Source organism: Ailuropoda melanoleuca, chromosome 1 (genome assembly GCF_002007445.2).
Source record: "Ailuropoda melanoleuca isolate Jingjing chromosome 1, ASM200744v2, whole genome shotgun sequence".
In the NCBI taxonomy this organism is placed as follows: Eukaryota; Metazoa; Chordata; class Mammalia; order Carnivora; family Ursidae; genus Ailuropoda; species Ailuropoda melanoleuca.
The window spans coordinates 156,096,648-156,121,053 of NC_048218.1; the positions used below are offsets into that span (position 1 = coordinate 156,096,648).

General features: G+C 35.4%; 1 protein-coding gene across 1 annotated transcript in view; it reads left to right on the forward strand.

The window, feature by feature from the left end:
- Window positions 1-24,406, forward strand: part of AHR (aryl hydrocarbon receptor) — a 46,914-nt gene that overhangs the window by 7,654 nt on the left and 14,854 nt on the right. The window contains exons 2-5 of the mRNA XM_034668768.1: window positions 3,996-4,183; window positions 18,641-18,744; window positions 21,377-21,466; window positions 23,756-23,879. Of these exons, the coding sequence (XP_034524659.1) occupies window positions 3,996-4,183; window positions 18,641-18,744; window positions 21,377-21,466; window positions 23,756-23,879 (506 nt within the window). The remainder of the gene's footprint in view (window positions 1-3,995; window positions 4,184-18,640; window positions 18,745-21,376; window positions 21,467-23,755; window positions 23,880-24,406) is intronic.

Sequence of the window (24,406 nt, forward strand, 5' to 3'; positions counted from 1 at the left end):
CAGGCAGCTAGAGTTTTGATTTCACAACAATTTTGATTTGCAGGTTGGGACAGGGTTTCTGAGGTAAGGTTTAAAAAAAATAATAAATCCTTCACTTCATCAACATCAGTGGTCTATTTCAAGAGCTATCGTTTAACTTCGGATCTCCCAAATCTAATCTTACAGGGATGTTTGTTTATATTTCAACTGTGGCTTTTCATTTAAATAGATGGTTGGCAGTATATTTTGGCATTGATTTAAAGGCAATAGAAAAGTAAAAGTACTAGGATAACCCCGGTCAAGTGTCATTGATGTAAGCGTACTCTCTTTATTATGTCCATCTTTAAAATGTATAGATAAGGTGAAACATTTTCACAAAATAGTTCTGAATATTTTTTACAAAATCAGTGAAAAAGTATGTCACGTCCGTTACTGTAGCTTTAACAACACTGGGTTTGAAATGCCATGCCAAGTGGATACTTCTCAGCTCTGACCTTACTTAATTTTTTCTGTGCATTTGATTTTGCTCTGTAACCTTTACAATATTCTGCCCTGGTTCTTTTCCTGTCTTCTTATAATTCCTCCTCTGTTGTCTTTGCCTCTGACCTTTCCTCAGCCTTATACCTAAATTTGGTATCATCCAGGTCTGTCCTCAAGTGTCTTTCTCTTTGTTTGGTGTACCATCCATTAGGAAATAGAGTTGTTACCTCAAGCTACAAATTTCAGCCCTTTGCAACCTCTCCCTCCCTCAGTGTTTTCCTCTTCCATCCTTCCTGTGTCCCATCAGCAAACATTTGAGTCTTGGTATATAACAAACTTTGTGACAGGCACAAAGTGCTGTGTTGAAACATCTCATGCCAGGCCTTACTATGCATACTATTACTGACTTTGGTCAGGCTCTGATAACTTTTTTTCCGGACACTTCCAGAAAAACTTCAGCAAACATTAATTGAAAGTCCACTCTATGTCAGGTACTATGCTGGGCAACAGAGATACAAAAATGATCAAAGTTACATAGTAATAAGAGCAACAAACAAGTATATGTAATACCGGTTATGTAACTTACGAAATTTGATCTCATGCTAAATCTTCCATGATGTGCATGGTAACACATGAGAGCTGTGGGCAGTGTGACATTGTGCAAAGAAATGGTTTGATCTCGCTCAGGGCTGAGTACTACTGGCAGCCCACACAGGACAGGCAGCAGCAATACTGAGGAGTATCTTGAGGACTCTTTTTCCTACCGTGATTTTTACTTCTCTGGGTCCTGCCAGTTTGTCTTGCCCTAGTGTTTGTGTTACTGTCTTCTCCCTGGTGTTTTATAATCATTGCTGGAAAGCTTCCAAGAGTGCAAGATTTCAGTTTCAACTTATTGGAAATGCTTTCTGCACACACTTAATGGAATGGTTGTGTAAGACATTTGCATACGATGCGTAAGGTACAGGAGCAGTACAGGAGGAATCGCGTGAGTAGGGCAGGGAGGACATCACACAAGTGATCTAACTGAGCCGGGCGTTGCAGCTGATGCCGCAGAACAGGAGGATTCTGGAGAGTGGTTTGGTTGGAGGAATGAGGCCAGAGGAACGGTGAGGAGGCCATGAAAGATCCAGAAGCGTTTGGCTTGCTAGGCTAAGGAACGCAGACTGAGCAGAGCCGCTGAGAGGTTTGAATCAGAGGAGTGACACGGATTTGTATTTCAGAGAGACGCGCTAGCTTCAGTGAGAGCTGCCCTATACCTTTCATCCTCTCCATAGCTGGAGTCAGCTTAGTAAAACACAAGACTGGTCATGTAAATCCCAGCTAAAAGCTAGGATGACTCCCAGGTACCAAAGTCTAACTTTATACCATTTCTGTGGGGAAATGGACTGTTTCCTCGATCTTAAAACACTTTTTCATCAGATACCCACATGGCTCGCTCTTTGGTCGTATTTATGTCTGCGGGGCAACATAACATCAGAGACCCTTCCTGGCTGTCAAAACCAGCATGATTGTCACTCCTTAGCACCTTATCTTGCCTTATTTTTCTTCTGAATACTTACCAGCCCCCAAAGTCTTATGTTTATTCATTCATTTATCTATTTGTGTGTCTTGCCACTGAAATGTAAGCTTCATGAGAACAGGAACTTTAGTCTGTATTGTTCACTGCTCTTCCTCTGTAATTGGCCCATGGTAGGCAGTCACTGTCGCAAGAATGTGGCCTAACCTGCTTCCCCCTTCTCCTCTCTCTTGCTCTCTGGGCTTCAGGCTCCACGCAGGAGATTTACCGCACTTCACCGTTTCTCAGTCCTGCCTCCTCCTGAAATCCCCTTCGTCTTTAAAGGCCCATCTCAGATACCACCTTGTCTATAAAAGCCTTTCTTCAGAAGAAACCTTTGCTCACATATTTTGCTTTTATAACACTTTTTGAATATGTAGGAGAAGAACGTTTCCCTAGACTACTCAGGACATGATAAGTGCAAGTAAATATTTGTATTAACAAGTGATTAATCAGTGGAGAATTATTGAATGAGGAAGGCATGCATTACAGGTAAAATTTGAAAGTCATTTGATTAATTGAAGAAGTTTAAGATAACTCGAATTTGATTATAAATGCAGCATGATTAGGGGAAAAGAGCTAGAGAAACAGTCACCAATTTCTATTAAGTATGCAATTATACAGTCTGGAGAAAGTACCTGATTTATTTTGTATATATGCCATATACTTTACCAATTTATTAACTCTTATTTTTGTAGAAATAACATGAACTGTAGTAAAAATAGAAATAGACAAATTCTAGAAATTACTTGTTAGGGACAATGTAAAAACATTTAAATTTTATATAGACTTGTTAATTTTTATATGAAGTATTAGTTCTCCACATATAACATTGAAAAGAAAGTATCTAGAAATATTTCTATTAAATCAAATTAATAGCACTATACTCAAGCCAATTTCTACTTTTAAGATACTATAATTTGAATTGTCGAAAATGTCTTTGCCTTCTCAATAAAACTGGGGGGAAAAGTCTTTGTTCTAAGAACACTCCGCATAAGTTTGAATTTTTCTGGCAAATGGAAAGGTGCAGAAGCATGATCTACTTTGCTTTATAATATCTTCTCTATATTTCAGTATGGGTGTCTGATGATCTGTAAATTCACTTTAAATAATGGATTTCTGCTGTGAAGTCCTGGCTAAGGCCTTTATGTGAAGTTATCCAGTTTCTCATTTCTAAACCCAAGTTCTACCCCTAACCGTAAATATCTTTTCTCTTATATGAAAATCATGCTAAATGTTGGGGTTTCATTGAATTTTCTAATTGAGACATTAACTGTGAAAGCTAAAAAGTAGAATTATGGACCAGTCCTAAAAGCAAAATTTGCCGGTGATCACAGTTAACCTCTGATGTTTGTCAATCAACAAGTACAAATAACCAAAGTCAATTTTTTTTAATATCGGAGGACCCAGTTAGATGCCTGGACAACCAACTGGAGGTACCAGAAGGGCTTTGAATACTTGTCGCCGACAGGATGAAATTGTTAAATAGAGGAAGCTGGGGGTGATAAAGCTAAACTTTTTATTTAGGGCACCTCTTATCTATCACATCAGAAATGATTCCAAGATGCTCCTTGTAGAAGATAGCAAAAGAAGCATAATTTTCACATAATTTATTGCAGATTTCTTTTTTTTTCTTTCTTTCCCTAAAAGTGTCTGGGGTTGAAGAAAAATCCACTAGGATTTTTTATTGGGAATCATGATACTACAAATCTATGAAGTAAAGGAGATATGAGGTACATAAGATGTACTCAGCATTTTCTTAAGATGGGCCCATAAGCTTTTAATAAACATGAAGAATTTTACCCACTCCATTGTTTTTCTTAATTAAGATATGAACGAAGCATTTTGAAAGGATTTATGTTAACTTGAAGTAGATTTTAGTGTTTGTTTTATCTGAGAAATATTTGAGGAGCTATAACGCAATAGAAATTTTTGCTTTATGTATTTTAAAGTATTTTGTGGTATTTTGTTTGTTTTTCAGTGTCAAGCCGATCCCAGCTGAAGGAATCAAGTCAAATCCTTCCAAGCGACATAGAGACCGACTTAATACAGAGTTGGACCGTTTGGCTAGTCTGCTGCCTTTTCCACAAGATGTTATTAATAAGCTGGACAAACTTTCAGTTCTTAGGCTCAGTGTCAGTTACCTAAGAGCCAAGAGCTTCTTTGATGGTAAGAAGAGGTTTTGCTAACTAATGTATAGTAAAATTTAAGTAACAGAGCCAAACTTTTGGTATTTCTAAAAATAAGTGTTCCAGATTCATTCATCAAAAAGATGCTGCCACTCAAATGACATGTGGCGTCATCCTTTGAAAATCGTATGTTTGAACGTTATGTCCATATTAAGTAGTCAATTTTCAGTTCTACTTCTTCCAATTTTTGAAAGTTTCTCTCTCTTTTTTTTATGGAATAAAACACATATACTAATGTACATTTTTGCTAATTTTCTTCAAAATGTTTTGTGTAGATATTTTATTCTTTAAAAATTACACTTCTATTTTATGTTAACTGTGTGATTTGGTCCAGGAAAATGTACTTAAGTTTTTTTTTTTTTTTTTTTCCCACCAGAAAGAGTATTTTATTGTAGGAGTCAGTGGAATTGGATTTCACTGCCCATTGTGCCATGACAAACTATTGGATTTTAACCAAACCACTTAGCATCCCTGTACCTCATTTTAGTCAGCTCTGAAGTTAGAGATTTGAGCTAGGTGATGTCACCTTTTAATTGTATGTTATTTCATAGTAATAAAGTATTTTAAATAGAAGTTTTTGTTTGAAGATAATGTTTCAATGTATGTTCTCATGTAAAATAATTCCCCAGTTTCTCCTTTTATCTGTTTATATGTCAGAAGTAGATTTTTTTTTTCAGGAAATGTTCAGTCTTTTAAATTATGCTATTTTACAAACAACAGTAAAGAATTAATGATGAAATCCCAGTGGCTTGTGCCAGTGCTTCTCAAACTTTAAGGTGCTTACAAATAGGGATCTTGTTAAGAGGAAGGTTCTTATTCGGTTGGTTTAGGAGGTAGCCAGAAATTTTGCATTTCCAACAAGCTCTCAGACAATGCTGATACTGCTGTCCTGGACACATTTACAGATACTTGAATTTAAAATTTGTGTTTAGGTTATTGCAAAACAGTTATTTCCTTTTAGGTTTATAGTTCAATGGTTTGATTGGGCGTTTTTTTTCTTTGTGTGCTTGCTCTGTAAGTTCTTTATCTTGGATAAAAGCTGTGTTGTTTAACAGTTGTGATTCGGGTAATATACATTGATACGAGGGTGATCATTTCAGGGAAGGTTATATGGTTCAGGGTTCATAGTGACACTGAAATTTTTTCTGATCTATCAAGTCTTTGAGTTTTCAGGTTTCATCTACACTGGATCCTTCATCTTGGAGATGGGTTATGTGGTATTCAGTGGTATGTGTGTGTATGTTTATCAACTAAATAGTCATTTTGTGATAGAGCTGGAACCAGAACCGGAACCCTGGTTTCTAGAAGCCCTATGTTGTTTTTCCTAACTATATCTCAGTTACTTCTCTTTTCTAGGTATCATTTATATAGCGCAGTCCTGAAGACTTTTCCCTGATCTGTGGTTCTCAAAGTGTGGTCCCCAAACAAGCAGCTGTAGTGTCAGCTGGGAACTTGTTAGAAATGCCGGATCTCGGGCCCCACCTAGACCTGCAGAATCAAGCGCTGGTAGAGCGGTGGGGCTGGATGCATGTGGCAGTTTGGGAGCCCCTGTCCTAGACTGTAACCTTGAGGCCACTCCCGCCTTGTGGAATGCTGTCCTAATCCTCAGCATTTGTTCACATGCAGTGCTCCCTGCTTGACCTTTGTGTGTGTGTGGGGGGGGTTCCTGTGACTTATAAGATGTGGTCTCTGCCCTTAGAGAGTTTACAGTCTGGAAGCCAGAGACATGTTATTCCTTGACTCTGGTAGAGATGAATTGATGTTAGTCATTTTGCCTTTTTCATTTCCTGCTCTTCTATAATGGGAAATCAAACTATAAATGTTAAAAAGAGAAAAAAAATGTATATTTTTTGTGCTCTGTTTAGAAGTAATGGATCAGGATGAAGCAGTGTAGCCAGTAGCCAGCTGCCATTTAAATATTGACATAATTACTGCTTTCTAGACAGTGTGTGTATGTATGCTAATTAAGATAATATGTGCATATTTAATGTATAAATTTATATTTATGTATATATTTTTTCATGATTAAACATGTCTGTCGTGTTCAGTACCTCAAGTAGAGGAGATTTTAAGCCTACCTTATAGAGACTGCTGTAGCTTAGCGGGGCTCATTATGGAGTTCTTACGTGTTGAAAATTATTTCCTTACCTCTTCATTAATGAATTTATTTTTTATTCTGGTTCAGTATATTTAACAGATGGATCTTATTACCCTATTTGTGTCATTCCTTCATCAAGTATATTACCTTTAATTTTAGGTCCTTTGCATTACTGATTCTTGAACTTCATTGTGTATGAGAATACGTGGAAGGCCTATTAAAATTGAGCACATTCTAGGGCATGTTCCTCTTATGCTGATTCTGTGTAGTTTCTGTGTGGAACCAAGGAGTCTCTATTTTTCATATGCATCCTAGGTGAGTGTGAGGCAGTGATTTAACTTGGCTTTGATTATGCCTGAATTACTTAAAAATTGTTTTCTCTGCCTTCAGAAAGACAAATTCAAATGTACAAAATTTTCGGAAGACCATAAATGTGTTTGCTTAGGTTTCAGTGGAGTGCCATACCCTAGTGGTTTCTTAGGTTGTTCAGTACAGGAACAGAATTAGATGGAAGGTGAGGGAAATAATCAGTAGAAAAGATCCCATAGTCTTCTCCAGACATCCAGTGATCTGGGAAGGCCATGCAGTATTTTGAAAGGACAAAGATAATAAATTTTTCAAGGTAATTCCTAGGGCCTGAACAAATATTAACTACTGCAAATGAAGAGACTTGGAGTATGTTGACTGACGAGGATTTTTATGTGCAGTTAAAACCACTCTCCCACTATTAGGGAAACAGTATAGCGAAGCGAAGGGAAGCTCTAAGTGAATAACAGGATGCAAACAGGGGGTGTGTGAATTCCTGCGGAAAGAACAATATAAACGAGTAATCATACAATCTTGTTAGAAAGGAAACTCAAGTTTTACTGTAACAATAGATATTTTTCCAAGAAAATACATCTATTTATTGCGAGTTTAAATAATCCAGGTTGGGTGGATCTTCTTAAACTCTGGAGCCATGGCTCTACTGCTAGGACTGTCTGAAAAGCAACACTTAAGATTTAAGTACACTAATATTTATCCATTTCTAATGAATCAAAACATTCTGAAATATAACTTTGAAGTACTTGAACAAGATTTAGTTATTTTTTTCAGTTATGGTAAAGTTAGAAGCAGTTTCTTCACTATTTGATTAAAATTATAATGAATTTTATAATTCAAGATTACACTTTATTCTAAACAGTGCAGGTGCTGAATTCACAAAAAAGAAAGAGGGAGAAAAAGATTTCTGCTAACAGCTCTACTAGTGTCTCAGCAACTGTGGCAAATATAGTATGTGAAACCCTTTAAAAATGTGCCTATCCAATATTGTTAATGGAATACTTAAGTAGCATTTTCAAGGGAAGTAAGAAGATTTGAAGTTTTGTTAGATATTAGTTTTGGTTTGAACTGAAGAAATAATTGAGAAAATCTTTGGATGTTTAATCCTTGAAAATTCTTGAACTGTATCTTATAGACAATAAAGAGAATTGTCAGGGAATTATTTTTCACTTCATACTCTGTTTATGCTGCAGATGAACTAATCATAAAATTTTTCATTTTTATATTAAAATGCTTTGGTTTTTCTGGTGCACTTAAAAGTGCTGTGCCTATTTCACTAAATGGAAACTCCTTGGGAATATTATGTGTACTGCCGTATTTTAAGCACTTAGAACAATGTCTGACCCATTGTAGGCATTCGGTAAATATTTCTTACCTCAGTTTCACTAAGTTATATTTAAAAGACAATGTCAAATTCATGTTGAAATTCTAGATGATGTATTCAAAAATACAGTTCTAGAACTTACTTTAAAATGTTATTTTTCTTTTTCCGGATAGTAGCCAATTATAGTTATTGGTTCCATCAGTTATCTTATTTTCTGTCTATAAATAAACAGATGTGAGAAATGTTTTATGGAATTACAGCAGTAAATTTTTGTACATGCCCTCTGATTGCCTGGCTCATACAGTTAAGCGTGTGCAAGTATTTAAAGATGCAAATGTGAAAGCCACATACATCTTTTTAGGACAAATTAGCATCAACTGTACCGTTGTCACATCAGTACCTCCCTCTGCATTCGTTAGCTATCTCTGCTCCTTTGCCTTCTCTTTACGGATATTATCTTATTCGTGGTTCACTGGGTATTTGCTACCTTGTTGGATGCTCCTTTTGTGCCTCCCAGCGGTCTGGCAATCTTGGTACTTTAGAAAATTTTTGTCAGCGTAGATGGAATGTGCAAATAGAACTCAGTATTTTTTTTAAATTCACTCCCTTTGTAAATTTGATAGATTAAAAATTCCAGAAGGTGAAACTTTAGTATTAGTTTCTGCACAATGGACACATGTAGACATGTTTTGAGGATTAACAACCGCAATAGATTAATAATGAGAGACTAATTGAAATAGTAAAAGCTGTTTAAGTTCTATTCAGTTTCCTCAGTAACATTGCTCTTCTGTTTCCTTCTCTTTTCCCCTGAAGACTTCTCAAAATTATGTATCTTTGAAGTTTCTCTGTAGTCTTTAGTGTTTTTAGAAAATAAATACCTCAAATCCAAAATTGATGTTTTCTGATGTGGGCAATTAAACATGGTAAAGTGCCATTTTTGCCTCTCAAGACGGATTAAATCAGTCCAGACCTGAGGACGGTTAAATGACCAAATAGAGCTCTGATCTGACAAGTCACAAGTGTGGACGCAGGTCCTGGAAATACAGACTGAAAGCCAAAAATCTTTAACATTATGTTCAGACTTCTTCACCAAATTCTAGAATGTTAAGATTAAACCTTATTTTGTTAATTAAAAAGAAAAGTGGAACATTAGAGTTACAGAATAGGTTTTTTTTGTTTGTTTTTGCACAAAATGAGTATTAAACTCAAATACCATGTTACTTCTGAGAGGGAAAATATCTAATAAGTTTACATAACTTAATGACTATGATCAATAATAGTTTTTTCAGGGAGACTAGGATTTGGGTGGTTACAGCCCAGCCTTTGAAATTGGTTGATATGAAGGGAAAGGCTTGTTTCCTCCTGTATTGTGTCTCTCAGTCCCAGGTCAAACAGCGGACATTGGGCTCTTGACCAATTGGAATCAGTATGGTAATGTTTTATTCTTAGTAAGAGTAATTGCAGCATATAAAAAAAAATGAGTTAGATTTCATTACCACTTTTTGAAATACGCACCATTATGTAGTGTGTTTAAATTATTTTACTTTTGGACAGCATACCCAAAATTAAAAACAAGGGAATGACTAATTCATCTCTCTGCTGAGACATAAGTATCTAATGAGGTAGAAAAGGCAGAAAAGTTTTCTTTCAGTGAGACAGTAGTAGGGATCAGTGGCATGTAGTATTTGTTATTTCAATAAAATATTCATAGTACATATTACACCACTAAAATATAATTATTAACTGTGAGGTCTTTTACTTCCTCCATTATATCTAAGGCATGGGTTATTCTTTGGGACATCTTTATAATTGAGATCTATAAATTTAATCTGTGGAAAGGAAAACTTAGAAACTAGAAAGAGATGGTTTTGTCTGGGTTTCAGGAAGCCTGACAAAAGTGAGTTTGGGGATCAGAGTTTCTAATGCCCAACTCCTGCATTATGCAGCTGTCATAGGGAACAGTTTCTGGTTAGTTTAAGAACTAAGTAACATAGGGGAAAATCCGACTCTTGAATCGTTACACATTCTTAAAATAATCACCATTTTATAAAGTGTAGTAATATTTACGTTTTAGAATGTTCTATATTCACAAAGTCTAAAAATGCCCTGCGAGGGGATGATGACAATAGTTAATTTACATGATGTGATGATCTAAAATTTATTCATCCTCATTGTTTACCATGGATCTTTATTGACTTTATTTTAAACTAAAAAATTATCTGTGCTTTTTCTTGGTCTTCCTTTTTAGTTATTTCACAGTTCATTTCCAGTTCATTAGGTTTTCAAAAGAGAGCTATTGTGTTTATTCATCTTCAGCTTGTGTGTTTCTCTGGATTTCAATCCCGTTTTGGTGTCCACGTAACCCAGAACACTATCTTAAGAAACATATATGAGAAGAATGAGGTTGAACAAGCAGAGATATGAATTAAATAAAAAGCCCTTTTGAGGGTTGAAGTTTTAGAAGTTTAATGGGTTTATATATGTGCTTTTCATTCATGGGATTTGTATGCTAATTTCATCTGCATTACTCTAATTTTTAAGTTACTATATACCAAGAAGTTTACCAAAGTTTCTGTGTCATGGAATTATAGCAAATGGGGTTTCTTAATTCTAGATATGTCTAGAGTAGGTTTGTTTGCCTTAAAGAGGAGCACATTTGAAATCGTCATGTAGTATTGAGTTTCTTTTATCTATGGTATCATCTACTTTATTGTAATTGAACTGTATTTTTTTTCCAGAATTCACATTCTAAAACATGAAACTGTAACATTCATGATAGCTTCCATAACTAAAGCTATAGAATTTAAAGATTCTTTTAAATTTAAATCTATGCAAATTGAAACGTGGATGAATAAAAAGAATAGAATATTCTTAGGGAGTCCAGTTGAAGTAGTATTTAAATCCTGGCTCTTATATTTAATAATACGATCTCTTTGGATAAGGAGCTTAATTTCTCTTTTCTTCAAATATTCTAACTTATTCATTAGAGTCTATGAATTTTTTTAAATTTATTTTTAGAGAGCGCGAGCAGGGGTGGGGGGTGGAGGGGCGGAGGGGCAGAGAGAGAGGGAGAGAGAATCTCTGCACTCAGCGCCGAGCTGGACACGGGGCTTGATTTCACAACCCTGGGATCATGACCTGAGCCAAAAATAAGAGTCAGATGCTAAACTGACTGAGCCACCCGGGAACCCCTGATTCTATGAATAGATTTAATATTTTATGATATTTTATATAGGATACTTTCTTCACTGAGTATTCATTTGCTTTGACAAGTATTTTCAAAAAACACAATGACAAGTATATATCAAAGATGCAGACTGAATGAATCTGAGCTCATTATATCCTTTATATTATGTTTTGCTTTTTTCCTTCTTAAAATTTACTGCTTTTTAATGGATTTTTTCTTTGATCATTACCTAGTGTTATATATATCTCTGTGATCCTTCACTGCTTGATCATGAACAGGTCCAGGTAAATTGATGGCTTTAGTTTTCTTTTTTTAAAAGGAGGGTTACCATTGGGGTAATATTAAAGCCAGCCAACTTTTAGCATTTTTTCCTTCCCCCCCCCCCCCCCCCCCGTTTGTTTTTTTTTCTTTCCAAAAAAAAAANTTTGTGTGGCTTTCTGATCTGGTTAATGGCAGTCTACCTCATCTTCCTGTTCCAGTGCTTTAGAAACCGTATGCACATAGAGTAGAAAATTAATCACTTTAAATCCTGTAATGAAATGCAGTTATGTTCCCACTCATGATTTTATTTAGTAATCATGTTTATGTCTTATCTTTAAATCATGCTCTTACAGCTACTTTTTGATCAACCGTTTTTAATCGGTAACTCAAATTTACTTATTTGTTCATAGCTGGAGATTTAGATTTTGAAATACTTTTAATATCGTGGGAATAATATTCTAAATCATGAAGGTGAATAGAATATTCCAGAGAAGAGCATATAGAATAGGAGGAAAAATACCAGAGATGAGACGTTTTAAGGATGAGCAGAAGTGGAGGAAAGCAGATCCTTGTGTGTATGGAATATAATAAAACTGCGCTGAGGTGATAGTTTGTGTAAAGATGCCTTCATCTGGTGTTTCAAGTTCCTAAATTAGAGGGTCAAAAGAAAATTGCACATGAAAATATAAACTAAAATGAAATGAAAGTCCATATAAAAAAATCAGAATATTGCAGGAGTAGTATTATGGCCCTTGACTGTCCATAGAAGCCAATCATTCAGGTGTTTGCAGTGGGAGGTTGAGAAGGGAAACAGGTAGTCACATTGAATCAATTTAGCGTAAAATTGTATTGAATTATTCTGGTTTCTTCTAGCCTTCAATTTTCTCATATGATGTGGGGTGCCTTTTATGATTGTCCTGTAACAAAAGCACTGGAGGCAGGAGACATAGAGGCTAATCCTGTGGCCTTAGATACGACCTTTAACCTCGCTGTCGCCCAGGGCTTCATCCTCTCAGCATGGGCGGTTAGAATGCTGTGTGCCCCCCCGCTTTAAGTTTGTGGTGGATTCATCCTAAAAAAATGAGATGTGTGAAGTCAATTTTATCATTAAAATTGTTATATAAATTATAATGATTTCTTGCGGAATACTGGTATTTGTTTTAATGGGTGATTTTGTGGTCATCGTGGAATATGCATAGAGGTCTTTCAGACCTGGTATTCATATCATCTGATAGTCTCTTGAATTAATTTTGTATTTTGAATTTAGAGATGGAAATTTGCTAATAAACTTTTTAACCTTTTAGCATAATATGTAATTTACTTCCCCATATTGTTTCTTTTTTCAGAAGTGGCACACAGTCAAATCTAGACAGTTTGTTCAGGGAAAGGTGACATGGCTTGCTTTGGTGAGGAAAGAAACTCTGGGCAGTGTGCTACTTGCTGTATTTTTATACATACAGAATTTTTAATTTTTTGTTTCAGTCCTAAATTATGTGCTTCTGTTTTATCTTTATACAATTGGCATTGAGTTATTTCCTGAAGACATGCATATTAATAAGAGCATTATTTAGCCAGAGGAATGATAATTTTAGAAAATAACCAGGCAGTGAGATCTGGAACATTTTTAAGTTATTTCCAAACTCATGAATTTCCAAAGCCACTGGTTCTTAAAATGTGGCACCTGGTTCTCAGCATCACCTGGGAACTTGTTAGCAATGCAACTATAAGGGCCCGTCCTAGACCTCCTAAATCCGAAATTCTAGAGAGTGAAGTGCAGCGATGTGTTTTAATAGCCATAGCCTTCCTGGCGATTCTAACATCTGTGAAATTTTGAGAATCACTGCTTTACTTGATTAAAGTCCGCTACAGAATGCAGTTTGAATTCACTCTTGTACATGTGGAAAACTGTGAATGGAACTCATTCGCCGCTGAAAAGGTAAACTACCTGCTCTTGTTGGTTCTGTTAATTTCGTGACCTAACGCAGTTATGGTAGAACTGTGTAAAACGAAATGTAAAACTGGAAAAATGTTAAACATCTTTGGAAGTTGGTTTCCACTTAATTGAGAGCAGGAATAGGTCTAACTTTTAAGGACTTACTCAGCTTTAAAATAATGTTTTTTAGATTTGCTAAAAAGACCCTAAACTACCACTTATGCAACCTACATTCATTCATAAAGATATAAACGAACATTTGCATTTTTAAAAACTGAATTTACTTTGATTCTGCCTTGGTGATTAGAAATTAATAGGTAGAAAAAAAGAATCTGTCACTATCATCAGAAACTATTGTGTAAACCGTGTAGACCTAATCTTTGTGTCCTAGAAACTTAGAATATAGTATAGTTTTCTTTAATTTCAGTTTCTTCCTTCTTCCCCTCAAAGGAACACTTTACTTACAAACAAATAAAACTGTTGAAATGAAATCTCTCTCTCTTACCCCAGAGTATGTAGAAGCTCTCATTAGGTACACTTAATATATTATTTGAAATTTATTTGTAAATACTAATTCGTTCTGGACTAAGCTAGGAATATTTTCCTTATATTTGAGAAATACTTCATTGCTTAACTCTTTCTAAATTATAGAAGTTTATGTGGTTGAATTTTATAGTGATAGCTTTGCTTTCTTTTATGCTTATATCACTGTGGGAATGGAATTTAACTTTTTCTGCCAGGAGTAGTAAAGGAGATGATAAATATTATTATAAAATAAATTAAATTTATTTCAACACAAAGAGATTTAAAAGTCTTCTGCTTTTTCCTGGCAAGATATTCACCATGTCATCTTTCTGTTTAATTGAAAACTATAGTAACATACAAAATATAGTTTACCACATGCCAGTATTTCTCCCTCATGAATTTCTCTGTTGAACAATTCAGAGCATGTTTTTCAAAGAGGAAATATTTGGCTTGTAGGGAGAAGTGGAAATCCAAGCTTAGATGTATAAGGAAGGGAAGTGTCATATGGGAAACGGATATGGTTAAATACTTGTGGGATTAAGACTTGAATCAGTTGGTAAAATGACTATTTGATAATGCTCTGATAATATTTACATTCTAGATTCCTTCATCAGTTAGATTAAATTCTTGTATAATTGCTTCATTGATCTCTCAATGAGGAAATAGTTGAAATATTCCAATGCTTTATTATCTTAATATTCCACAGACAGTTTAAGGGCAGATCTTTATATTTTGGAAGGTGTAGTGTTCTTGCAGATGGGGAGGATTTTAGCAAATGTCTGTTTATTATAGCAAATGCTTCTCAAGTAGCAGAATTGGCTGTGACTTACTTACAGATATTACATTTTGTTTCTATAAAATGTGAATTTAATTCCGGTGATGTAGTGTTTAAAGTGCCCTGTTCTTCTGATTATGTGTATAATTTTTGTAACAACTTACAGTTGTTTCAAATCTATGTTGTATAGGCGTCATAGCAGTCCTAATAAATACTCATTTTTGGTATCGGCTTTTCATAAAGGTTTGAGGGTATATCAACTCAACATACAGCCCATTACCTCTATCCTGGGCTCTGAATTGTGGCTTCCAGGCATTAGTCAGGTCCTCTGCATCTTAGCTCAGCCCTAACAAGAGTTTGTCTCTAGAGGTATCATTGTCCTCACGTAGAGATGAAGACACTGCAGGTCAAAGGTGGTTAGCACAGGGGAGAAGACCAGCAGGTTAATAATAGCATGAACGAGTAGGGTCAGGCTACCTGGGTTTGATCTAGGCTCCACTACTTCAAACCCTCTGACCTGGAGAGTTTCTTAACCTAAGTCTCAGATTCACTGAAAGGACAAGATAATGCCAGTCTCGTAGGATATTATTATAAAGATCAATAAGATCTAATATATGGAAACTTGGCATACAGTGTGTGCTCAGTAAGTATCACATATTACTACTAAGGAAATATTTAAGGCCACTCAGATGGTAGGAAGGACACAGGTGACAGTACCCCACGTCATCTTACTCTGCTGCTTTCTAATCAAGGCAAGAAATGTATACATGAAAGTGACTAGTATTAAGGTGTTTTGGCAATTTTAAGAAGGTAGAGGTGGTAGGAGGTTAAGAAATAGAGGAAAAATTCATGGGGGAGCAAGAATTGCGTGGTTTGGGTCAAGAGGCCCCAACATAAAATAAGATTTCTAAACAGTCACATTAGTGTATTTTTAAGATGAGAATGTGAAGGGAATTCATCTTTCCTGGACTCATCTTTGCGTAGTATTTACTTAAATCCTTTACTAATTATTAACCTTAAACTTAAGAGCAACAGAAATATTTTTGGAAGAATTCTTGAGTGATCCTTCCTTAATATGCACTTGTCACTTTTCCTACTTACACATATTAAAGATTTAACCTCCCAACATTTAGAATTGTAAGCATTGTTGTTTTTAAAGTTTGTTCTCTCTAATTAAATCCCATTGTGCTACTTAATGATTCTGACTTTCTTTTCTAGTTCTTTATTTCCTAACTTATATTCCCAACTAAAGGCAGAGTCTGTCTGAGATGAATGGTCTCAGTGGTCCAGAATTTTAGTTGGAACTGACATCAATTCTATTAATTAAAAATTATTTTTAAAAGATTCCTATAAGATAATTTAGATATTTTAAAATTTGATACTAGTAACATCTATCCATTTTTACAATTACTTTGCTTCTTTTTGCAACGTGAAGGTTTTTGGTTTTGTTGTTTGCTTTTTAATGGTAAATCTTATTGGTATTTGCTGTAACTCTTCATTTGTGCCTCATCTTGGAGCTTTTGGAAAAGTAATAGAGTGTAGTTAACCCTGACATTGTGAGGTTTTAATGCATTCAATGAAATTTGGCCATTAGGAAGCAAGCAGCAGAATAGGAAGGGAGAAAAGGCCGTTTAAAGGCCTTTTTCTCTTCTCCTTTTCAATGAGAAATATTAAGCATTTCCTTTGGTCTTGATTAACTGTTAGATCAATTTATGTACCTCAAACTATTTTTTTGGCCTAAGGAAATATGTTCTCTGGCCTTTTGGAATTGTTACATTCAGAGGCCAAACTTTTGGCCTCTTCTTTAAAAGCGCTGTGTTTCAGGTTCTGCGAAGGCAAGAACTTGGCGTAAAATTGCCGTGTGACACATGCATGGATTTACCAGAAATTAGACTTCAGCATGAATATGTGTTATATGTGAGGCTTTGCTTAAACTGAGAGAAAATCTGGTTATTAGAAAATCTCGTTTTTCACGGAGCCAGATTATCTTTGGCACAATAAAAATCTCATGAAATAAGTCTTAAAAAGAATGTCAAAGTCCGTTTCCTTTAATGATTTCTCTTATTTAAATAGTGAAGGTTAAAAATAGATAAAACTGGAAATATATTGTAATTGTATTGAAAAGGTTCTACTTTATAACAAGATAGTCTATAGGAAACACTGCTAATAATTCAAGCTACCATTTATTGAACTGCTGAGCTGCTGTAATGCCAGGAGCTTCACATATGTTCCATTATTCTTCACAGTAACCTGGCAAGAGGGTTTTTTGTTGTTTGTTTTCAGTTACCAGTTCACATCTTGAGACATAGGCTCAGAGAGCCTACATATTCAGTAAATGGCAGAACTAAAATTTGACCTTAATTCTGTCACTTACCAATATTAAATGAAATGATATTTGAGAGTGCTTGGGAAAATTCTAAGTAAGTACACAGTAGCTGTTACTACTCTTCAGTTGTGTTGCCTCTCGGACTACACACACGCATACACACACGTGCAATGAAGATGAGAGAAGAGAGGGGAAGAGAGAAAGCATTACGACCTGCTACTTCCAAAAGTAAGACTTCCCATTATATACATGATCCACAAGCAGTTAGAGGATAATAATGGAGAAGCCACTTTAGAAGATGGAATATGTAGGAATGAACATAAAAATTAGCGTGCAAATCTGTTTTGCAAACAACTTCAGAATACTCTTAGTGGGACAAAAATATAGATTTGACAGAAGGAAACACGTGTTCTTGGATAGAATGATTCAAAATTATAAATATTAGTTCTCCATGAGTTGCAGCCTTCAAAAAAAAAATGAAATCTTGCCATTTGCAATGATGTGGATGGAACTGGAGGGTATTATGCTAAGCAAATAAGTCAATCAGAGAAAGAATTATCATATGATCTCACTGATATGTGAAATTTAAGAAACAAAACAGAGGATCATAGGGGAAGAGAGGAAAAAGTAAAACAAGATGAAACTAGAGAGGGGACAAACCATAAGAGACTCTCTTAATCATAGGAAACAAACTGAGGGTTGCTGGAGGAGAGGGCGTTAGGGGGGGTGTGGTAACTGGGTGATGGACATTGAGGAAGGCACTTGATGTGACGAGCACTGGATATTATGTAAGACTGATGAATCACAGACCTGAACCTCTGAAACCAGTAATACCTTATATGTTAAATAAATAAATGAGTAAATAAAAAACAAAAACAAACAAAAAATAAATCCACCTAAAAAAAAATTAAGTGGTACTAACACTTTGGGGAAAAAAAATTCTCCACAAGTTGATTTATAAATTTAACAAGATTTTAGGGGCGCCTGGGTGGCACAGCGGTTAAGCGACTGCCTTCGGCTCAGGGCGTGATCCCGGCGTTATGGGATCGAGCCCCACATCAGGCTCCTCCGCTATGAGCCTGCTTCTTCCTCTCCCACTCCCCCTGCTTGTGTTCCCTCTCTCACTGGCTGTCTCTATCTCTGTCAAATAAATAAATAATTAAAAAAAAATTTAACAAGATTCTAGTAACAATACAAATTGCTTTTTACTCTAAACCTAGACAGGAGGATTCTAAACTCAATGGAAATATATTTCTTGATAAGGCTGCTGGTGGATTCTTCCTCCTCACCACTGCACGTTCGCTGTTGACATACAGATAGATGATAAGCTCTTGTTCTCATGAGTAAATGACTAGGTGCGGGAGGAGTGTGTGTAGCGGCACCAGGCAGTTCTTTCAAACTCGTCAGTTACAGGCCAGAAATCATACTGAACTCATCACAAATGGTTTTTAATAAATTATTTTATTATTTTTAATACATTAATTATTTGTAATTATTTTTAGCAGTCTGTCCACCGATTTGGAAACCACTCATTGACAAAGGATTATTTACTTAGTCGTTATGGTACCAGGAGACCACGGTATTGCAGATTGTGTCTTCGCGAGGTATAGAGAGATTTTCCATGGTAGCCCTTTGAAATCACTGAGAAACTACTTAATTTATCATTGCTTTTCCCTTTTTTCCGTAGTTGCATTACAGTCCTCCCCAGCTGACAGAAATGAAGTTCAGGAAAACTGTAGAACAAAATTCAGAGAAAGCCTGCATCTGCAAGAAGGAGAATTCTTACTACAGGTAAATTTTAGTAAATAGAGTTCTCATAATAAAGACATGGTAGAGAGGTTAATGAATCAGTCTTCTAGCTACTCGAGTTTACTTAGCACTCCCCCAGAGTTTCATGTCACTTTCATCTGAACCACAGTAGTGGTGTCATGCTAGTATATGAAAAAGTGTATCAAGTAGATTAGAAGTCTTCTTAGCAACTTCCCTGTTGTATTTCTTTAACTAGCAAGAACTCCTAGATTATTTTAAAGGTTCTCATTTAAGACATTGAATTTATATATGCTTTTTCAGGAATATAGCTTTATTAAAACAGTTAATTGTATTTACTTAATTGTTCAAAATTGTTCTTAACCTAAATTTAGTTTTTCAATGTGTTTTGTAACTGTATTGTCTCTTAGCTATGGGGTGTGTCTTAGCAACATGCTAAAGATTTTCTCAACATCTAGAAGCCCTAAATTTTGCTTTAGAACTCAGAATATTTTAATTTTTTTTTAATTTTTAAAAATATATTTTAAAAAAAATTTTTGCTCTATTTCTTGGAACTAATATGATACTTGATTCTTAACTAAAATTCTCAGGCATTTATTTTGTTGAAAAATAGAATGAAGGTGTGTGCTGTGATATGTGCTATTACTATTAATGTGATCATTTTCAGTTCTACCCAGTGAACGGAGTGAAAAACTTAATTTGCCGTCATGACAGAAAGTAGGCTCAACTTACAGTAACTCCATTAATTCATTCTGAAAATGCTTATGTATAACCCAACCATTTATAACATTTTTAAAATTACTTTTATAATTGTGAAAATTAACTTTTGCCCACAATAGGTTAAACAAATTAAATATATTCAAGCATGAGTCTTCTTCCTATCTGTGGCTGAGGATTTTATGTATATAATAGCTTGAAACATAGACTTCTTATTCAGGTCATAGGAAAACATTTTTATAATTGCTGCTTTATGTGATTAAACACACACTTTGGGTTATGGAGTAAAGTAAAAAGGAAGTTCTTTATTTCAAGTGAAAATAAACAAATATGGAATACTTAACATTTGGTAAAGCAGTTTAAATTATGGGCCAATGATTTTTTCCCCTCCTAGAATATTTAGGCAAATTGTAAACATATTCTATGTCAAGGACAGAGAATAAAAATAATACTAATGCAAGACTAGTATCATTTTTTAATTATCTGAAAATTGGAAACATTTAGGTATTTAAAATAAATGTATCTATTATGAATTCTATTAGATATCACTTGTAGAGATTAGTTTCCAGTAGGAAGCATCACATATTACATGATTTGCTAGGACCATGGTTGGCTGGATCTCTTCTGGAACAGATGATCAGAAATACTGTAGACATATGAAAATGGCATATTTCATTACATACAATTGCCATAATGGCATCTAACTGCATACTCTCAACATGTGATTATCAACCAAGTATCCCTAAGGCTTAGAGAAGGTTTCTGGAGATACAGTATACCGCTTGCCATGAAACTTTTAATGGCAAATTGTTTCCTTTAGTTTTAACAAAGGAGGTACATAAAGTGTAAGAGTGTTTTATTAAGAAAAACTTAAAATAATTACTTTCAAGCTTAGCTTAAATTTATTACTATTATATAAAGATTAAAAAGGAAAATAAAAAGACCTTTTGTATCTTTTCATTATCCATTATTTATTTCAGTCATTTTCGTTTATTTACTCATGTTCTGCCCAGTGCTGTTTACCACTGTGCCTAGTAGAATCCGCTGCTGAGTTAACAGCAGTTGAAACTATGAACAACACCGTCAATTGCAGTGTATTTCTCTTATAGCAAATAGTAAGTGAACCTCATCATGATTCTCAGATGAGTAGGACAGATCTTTGTGACTAAGACTAAAGAATGATAATCTCTTTCATTAATATGTAATTACCATATTCTTTCTGTTCATTTACTAGTAATTCAATATAATAACCTTGTTCCATATAGTATTTAAGATCATTTGAGATATACATAAAATTGATATGCATGTGTTCTTTTTAAAGGCTTTTTGGTTAATTTCTGACAATTAACATTTGTCTTAAAGTGTGTGATATTGTACCTTAAATTATCTTGGTGTTTTCTGGCATAGTGAGCTTATTAGAAAGTATTAAATTAATTTGCCTGTTTGAGTATAAGCATCACACTCTCTTTATCTACAAAGAAGTTGTTTTCGGAAGGAAACAATACAAAAATGGGTGTATCTTCCCGCCAACTGAACTTTGAGGCTATTGAATTGCGGAGGTGTTATTTATTATACTAAATGTTTAAGTTCCTGGCGGGTGCCACCACCGCTCCTCCTGGGGGGACTCTCCAAGGTACTGTAGCTATCTCTGAAAATCCAAAGCATGGGGAAGAAGAAACCAATTTTTTATTGAAGTTACAGTGATTGAACCTGAAGTTTAGCTGTAGGCTTTTCCTTACCTACATCAAGAGGTATGAATAGATTCCTCTCATTACACAGTAGATGGTATGTCTGTGTTTATGAGATGTAATCATGTTAACCATTTTAAAGAGAAAATTTTTCAGCAATTAAGGTAATAGCCGTAACTGAAGTCAGTATTTATGAGTGGCAATATTGTTGTTTAGTCACATTACTAATTTTATAATTGTTTCCCTTGTAGGCTCTGAATGGCTTCGTGCTGGTTGTCACCACAGACGCTTTGGTCTTCTATGCTTCTTCTACCATACAAGATTACCTAGGGTTTCAGCAAGTAAGTATATTTTTCTAAGCCATGTAAAAAAAAAATTTTTTTTTAGAAAATTAACTCTTCCTTTTATGTATCATATGTTTTAGGGACATAACTGATAATTCATAGATGTAAAATGTCAATTAAAATATGCTATAGAATAAAATTATGTATTTGTAGCTAATAATTTTTACATTATTAATAATTTACTACATTAGAGTTTTCTTAAATGTTCATGAGATTCACGGATATTGTGTTTCTTATATATAAGAAACATTCAGGTTGGGGGCAGATAGGCTTTGGATGGGAGGGGGCAGACAAGAGAGTATTTGCCATCACATTGGTTATGGACACCGGAGGGAACATGGCAACTGTGAAATGAATGAGGTGATATGTAAAGGTATAGGCAAAAATATCATGGCTCATACCTTTAATTCTGACTCCAGCTGATTATGGAAGCTTTCCTGAAGGAAATGGTATTTAAGCTAACCTAAAGAAAGCCTAAGATTCAGACCGGTGGACAGTTGTGCAGGGAACACAGGAAAGAAAAGACACAAGTCCTCTACACAGTAGACTAGAAATACTTTAAGAGCACGTTTGGTTTGTTTAGTGTTACTGAATAAATGGTGCATAAATGGAGTGGTAAGTTATTCGTCGTATTTGAAGGACAAGAACATCTAATTTGAGAACAGTTTTATAAGTACGCTTGAATGCTAGCTATTCTTATGTATCAGTATTTTTTAAATTCTAATGTGTCTAAGACTCACTTGTAAAATTCTAAAATCTTTGGGCCTCACTTCCCAGATATTCTGATTCAGTAGGTCAGAGTGGGGCCTATGAATTTGCATTTCTAACAAGCTCACAGGTGTTGTCAAGGCTGCTGGTGTGAATAGCAGTGTCTACAGTGTTATACAGCCTGAAGTTTAAACTATGTCATATACACAGTAGAAACCTTGAAGAGCTTTTGTTAAGGGAATGTGTGTACTGCAGTCTGTGTTTTAGATGAAAACTCTGGCATTTGGGTAATGGACGGCATCGAGAGGGTTTAATGCTAGATTAAGTTCACAGGGAGGTTTAGGTCTAGAGAGCTAAGCTAAGTAGATAGTGGAACCTGGCCCTGCCACAAAACCTGACTTGCTGAGAGGCAAGAGGTGGAGGAGGGATTCTAGCTGGTCAAGGCTTAATCCCTTACTCTTCTGGAGTCTACCAGAAATAAAAATTTAATATAAAGAAAATCATGAGAGGACAGTGAAAAAAATACATAATACTTTTAAGCTTTAGAGAAGTCTAAGATGACTGGGTTTTCAGACAAGTTTCTGTGAAAGAAATAGGATTTTTAAAAAGTTGAAAATAGAGCTACCCTACAACCCAGCAAGTGCACTACTAGGTATTTACCCCAGAGATACAAACGCAGTGATCCGAAGGGGCACCTGCACCCCAGTGTTCATAGCTGCAATGCCCACAGTAGCCAAACTATGGAAAGAGCCCAGATGCCCATCGACAGAGGAATGGATAAAGATGTGGTGTATGTATACACACATACACACACACACACACACACACACACACACACACACAAAATGGACTATTACTCAGCCATCAAAAAGGATGAATATTTATGATTTGCATCGACATGGATGGAACTGGAGGGTATCATGCTGAGCGAAATAAGTCAATCAAAGAAAGACAGTTTATCATATGGTTTCACTCATGTGGAAAATAAGAAACAGTGCAGAGGATCATAGGGGAAGGGAGGAAAAATTGAATGGGAAGTCATCAGAGAGGGAGACAAACCATAAGAAACTCTCACCTCTAGGAAACAAGGTTGCTGGAGGGGAGATGGGTGAGGGGATGGGGTAACTGGATGGTGAACATTTAGGAGGGCACATGGTGTGATGAACACTGGGTGTTGTATGCATATGATGAATTATTGAACTCTACATCCGAAAGTAATGATGTGTACTATATGTTAGCTAATTGAATTTAAATTAAAAAAATTAAAGATCCATAAATGGATAAAACATGAGCAGAAGTTAATGTTTTCCAATTAAGGAATGAGGAGGTGACCTGCTTGACTGAAAAGCATTCAGGTAAGGAAGTGATGGCAGATAACTTTTGGCTGACCAGTTTCAGTGCTCCCCTCTCCCTGGCTTTTCCTATCGTGATGACTGAAGAGCTTTGTGACCATCTCATGTACGTTCATCACCACTGACAAGCACCCAGTAATCTAGCTACATTCTGAAATTAATTTAGTAAGCCACATTTTTTAAATCAGTACTTTAAAAAAGTTTCCTCGTATCTTTTTTTCTTCAGTCTGATGTCATACATCAGAGCGTGTATGAACTCATTCATACTGAAGACCGAGGTGAATTTCAGCGTCAGCTACACTGGACATTAAACCCTTCACAGTGTACAGACTCTGGACAAAGAATTGATGGTAAGAATGCAAAAAATAGTGTGGTGATTTTAAAAGATTTATTTATTTGTTTAGAGAAAGTGTGCCAGTGGGGAAAGGGGCGGTGGGGGCAGAGAGAGAGAGAGAAGCGGACTCCCTGCTGGGGAGTCAGACACAGAGCATGATCCACACCCTGAGACCACCACCTGAGCTGAAATCCAGAGCCAGGTGCTTAACAGGACTGACTCATCCAGGCGCCCCTCTCAGCAATATGTTTTATAAAAATCACTTATACTCTTGAGACAGATTGGAAGAAATGTATAAGGGTGATACTCAAGTATGTATAAATTGTTCTGTCTGAAAAATGGACCAAATAAAAAAGCAAACTGGAATATGCACGTATACAAAAACCTTTCTCAGTGCAATGCTTTTAGAAGTCTATGAAAGTGTTAAAAGGCATTAGAAAATATGGATATTGTTGATGATAAAAAAACTGAATAGGTAAAATCCTATGTAGTAAAAGTGATATTCCATATATTTTAGTTTCTTTTCATTAGCTGCTTTTGTGA